Source organism: Etheostoma spectabile, unplaced genomic scaffold (genome assembly GCF_008692095.1).
Source record: "Etheostoma spectabile isolate EspeVRDwgs_2016 unplaced genomic scaffold, UIUC_Espe_1.0 scaffold00006622, whole genome shotgun sequence".
Classification (NCBI taxonomy): domain Eukaryota; kingdom Metazoa; phylum Chordata; class Actinopteri; order Perciformes; family Percidae; genus Etheostoma; species Etheostoma spectabile.
The window spans coordinates 17,764-21,974 of record NW_022603405.1 but is presented as its reverse complement, the minus strand read 5'-3'; the positions used below and the strand labels follow the sequence as shown (position 1 = coordinate 21,974).

Here is a 4,211-nt window from a genome sequence, read left to right as displayed (position 1 = left end):
AGTGCTACACATATGCTCTGCCCATGTAATCAAAGCCGTCACCCAGTCAATTGGGAGAAAAACAGAAGACAAAGGGTTAAAAGATTTTGCAACATTTGCATTTGCTAGGTTGCAAAACACTACATCCATTAAAACAGCACTCAAAATCTTCCGGCCATTGTGCACAGTTTTAACTGGAAAACACAACACAGAAACTGTCCTGAGTAATTTGAAGGCCATGCAAGACTTAATAAAAACATGCAAGATTCCAGACATGGAAGACATAGAAAAGGTACAAGACAGCGCCTTAGCTCAGGAGGAAGATGAAGATGACAGAAGAAATGCACAGACAATTGTTGGCAGATCTCCCTTCACATACGAGTTCAAGAAGATCTTGGAGGAGGTGAAGGGTGAGCTGGAAGAAAAGGATGCTGAGAGTGCAGTTGAAGAGGAGAATCCATACTACTGCCCAGGCATTGTTGATGTCTTATTTGACAATTACCTTGGCATTTTCCCCCATTGGAGTGGTCTGCTATTGGGGAATTTGAAAAGGTATGCTTCAGACAAAGAAGATGACAACTTTGGCCCATGTAAAACAAGGGACACAAACTGCCATGTGGAGAGATGGTTTGGAATAGTCAAACATTCTATTCTGAAAAAGCAGAGGCGACTGAGGCCAGGGACCTTTGTCAGGAAGATGTTTGGCTCTCTACAGGGGAGGTACAGAGAACACATCATTTGTCATAACTTCTCCGAACAGTTATTACTAAAACCAAAGCTACCAGACATCCACCAATCTCATGAGGCATGGGCAAAGAGAGATGGAACAAAGCCAAACACTGCCAGCTCCAAATATTACACTGCTCCAACATCCGTTCCAGTTCCAAAGAGAGCCAAGTCAACCCACAAAAGATCACAGAGTCGTTTAGAGAGGAGCATGGATGAGAATAACAGCAGCAATGACCTCACAGGTCAACTATCCTGGCCTGCAACAGAGGTAATTGTTTGCTGATCACTCAAATACAATGTATGCTGTACATGCAATAAAGACATTGTTAAGGAAACATTATAAAACTTAAAGGTGGCCGGGTTACCTTACCTTGTAGAGTAGGTCCACACATATAGAGGTTTACTCCTCAATGCAGCGTCCGCGGGTTCGACTCCGACCTGCGGCCCTTTGTTGCATGTCACCCCCCCTCCCCCCCCCTCCCTTCGACCCTTTCATCTGTCATATGTACATTAAGGCGTAAAATGCCCCTAAAAAATAAAAATATAATTAAAGCATCATTCAGACAGCTGTATTCACCCAATGACTCAGTTATAAACATATACCTTACTAACATAAAGATGAAATATAATTTTTGATAATGTGACACATATTAAAGAATCAAAAATGAGATGGGCATGTTCAATGGTAGCTTTCTGTGCCAGTAATCTACATCTTGAGTTTGCAAGTCTTACACTTTAATGAGTTTAAAAATGATGTACGAAATTATTACATATTTTTTTCATACTGTATGCTTCTAGGTTGATGTCCTTTGGGCAAGCAAACCAACGGAAGTTGTTGTGGCAGTTGTGAGATGCGCTAAACAGAAGATTGATTTCACCATGCGGCACAGCGAATTTCTCAGTTTAAGGCCTGATGAACTGCTCATAGGCGAGGCAAGTATATAATTCAAACTGTTACTGTCCCACATTGTTTGTCTAATTTATTTATCTGTTTACAAAGTCTATCTGAAAATGAAAAACATAGAAGGTGTGGAGTATGACTTCCGAAAAAGGTTTCAGCAAAGGGGTTGCATTATTGATCAATTGTCTCACATGTGGACAGCGACATGATTATAAATATTTTTACATTAGACCCTCCTTTCCTTTTTGTTATGATTACATACAATGTCTCCAATAGGTGATTGGGTGCTACCTTCAAGCAATCCTCAATTCAAAGGCTTCTGCTGGCCGACTGTTTAACATGAACCACTACGTAATGGGACTAATTTTACATGGTACAAGAGAGCAGATGGCCAGGCAAGGGTTGACAAATGTAAGTAACAAATTTCTTATTTCGCGGTCTTTTTGCTGCTGTACATAAATAACACAGTAATAACAGTCCCAATGTTATGACTATTTTTTATGTCAGGTCACATTTAATGACTATGATGGAGCCATTGGTTTCGTTAATATAAAAAATCTGCACTGGAAGTTTGTGGTGAGTACACTAATGTATGTAGTGCTATGTGTCTTCAAAGAATTAACTGTATGGCTCATGGTTTGTGCATTCAAAGGGTTGTCCGCTTTGATTTTTAAGTAGTATGCCATTAACCTTATCAAGTAAATACACATAGGTAAGTTAATATGCTTAAATGAAAGCGGAAGTACTTTCAACATTTTAGTAAAATTACTGTATGTTCCATATTAAGATAGTGACATATTTCCAAATGTAGCCAACCTTTGTTAACCCTGCAGTATTCTATTAGTGCCTTATGATTTTTTAAAAAGATTGTAAGTTTATATTTAAATATCTTCATCTGTGTCTTCATGAAATCATTCCCAGTATTATTCAAACAAAGTACTGTGATCATCAAATAATATTTGTGGTCCCTGATTCTCCTCTTTTGACATTTTCTTTTTTTCCATTCTTTAATAACCAAGATTATGAAACTTCTAATTGTCATTAAAGTTTAAAGTCAAATGTTAAAAAAATAATTGACAAAAGTAATTTGTCTATTGTGGCTTTGATCTTTTCACTCAATAAAGCTGATTATGTTATCTTTCCTGTTGTTGCAGACATAGGTTTCTTGAAGATTGCACGGTTTAATGATATTTTACCATTTCAAACAGTATCTTCATGCACTCACAAGCCACATTTTTGTGGTTGATCCTCTGGAAGGGACAAATGAAGTTGAGGACTCCAGAAAGGCTGGCCACAGATTTGGGTAATATTAAATATATTAATGGAAATAGGTAATACACACACACACATTTGGTAATACAATAGACTAGATGCAAAGGTTAACAAAAATGGAATTTTGTTTCATCCTGTAGACAGTATTTCAAGATGCGCAGGAACAGACTGGGAAAGGAGGACTGGGTGAACATTAAGTGGAAGCCTGGCAAGATAACCCACACCTTTCAGAAAGATTCTACCAGTTGTGGGGTCTTTGTCATGCAGGTGATACTGTACAACATGCTGTCTTTATGATATATCTGACACTTTTTTTTCCTTTTTTTTTTTAAATCATACACAATGCATGTGATCTTTTGACGTCCGTACAGATGGCCAAGATGACAGTGATGGAGTTTCCAAAGATGCCACAGTGTTTTCATATTGACACATCAAAAGAGGGTCTTAAAAATGAAAGAAAAGTCATGGCAGAAGAAATTCTCATGGCATCAGGTATCTTTCTGAATATTTAATATGTTGGACACTTACTACAAATTTAATATTCTTTATGTACTTTTATTATTATCCTTATTATTTATCAGTTTCAAAGGATGACTTCTGTGCATTCTGTGGAAATAAGGACCGGCCCAAACCTGCTGGAGATGATGTTTGGGTGAGATTTAATGCTTATTTAATTAAAAAAAAAATACTGGATAATAGTGTGATAATCTGGTGTAAAATTCCAGAGATAACATTGAAGTAATCAAATAATGTCTAATTGTATACATCACCGGTTTTATATTGATTACATTTTATTGTTTTTATTGGTGTAGATTCAGTGTGGAACTTGCACAAGATGGTTTCACACACACTGCCTTGGAATGACAGCTGCACAAATACCAAACAAAAATACCCCTTGGGATTGTGTGTTGTGTAACAGCCCGAGCAAAAGAGGATGTAGGTGAGTGTAGGGATAGAAAATGTAAACTACTACCATGATGATGTACACAAACTGTATAAGTGAACATTAAACACAACCATAAAAAGTTTACAATACCTATCCAATTTTTTTTGGGATTCTTTGTTTTTACGTTTTCCTTTATTACTATGAAAGATCATTTCTATGTGAAAATTTACATCGTGGATGTTATCATTGTCAATGAATGTGTGATATTGATTTTTAACTTTGTTACACCAACGGTTTTGATGCAGTTTGCATAAAATTGGACGTTTCACATTTTACCTTTCTAAATGTCCAGTCTCAAGTTCTTATGTTTTCTGCAGAACAGGATAGATTTATAAATATTTTTTTTTTACACTTTGTTGTACTACAACAACCTTACCTGTGATA

General features: G+C 36.7%; 1 protein-coding gene across 1 annotated transcript; it reads left to right on the top strand.

The window, feature by feature from the left end:
* Positions 1–1,951: 1,951 nt before the first annotated feature.
* Positions 1,952–3,998, top strand: LOC116678208 (uncharacterized). Its single transcript, XM_032508235.1, has 7 exons — positions 1,952–2,020; positions 2,117–2,185; positions 2,818–2,912; positions 3,022–3,148; positions 3,253–3,373; positions 3,463–3,533; positions 3,694–3,998. Exons 1-7 carry the CDS (start codon positions 1,964–1,966, stop codon positions 3,823–3,825), a joined length of 672 nt encoding a protein of 223 aa, XP_032364126.1. The 5' UTR covers positions 1,952–1,963; the 3' UTR covers positions 3,826–3,998.
* The last annotated feature ends 213 nt before the right edge of the window (positions 3,999–4,211 follow it).

Coding starts and splice junctions, on each gene's coding strand:
- LOC116678208 (XM_032508235.1), top strand. CDS start 1,964: ATGGGACTAATTTTACATGGTACAAGAGAGCAGATGGCCAGGCAAGGG. Junction 2,186..2,817: donor ATCTGCACTGGAAGTTTGTG/GTGAGTACACTA, acceptor CATTTCAAACAG/TATCTTCATGCACTCACAAG. Junction 3,149..3,252: donor GTGGGGTCTTTGTCATGCAG/GTGATACTGTAC, acceptor ACGTCCGTACAG/ATGGCCAAGATGACAGTGAT.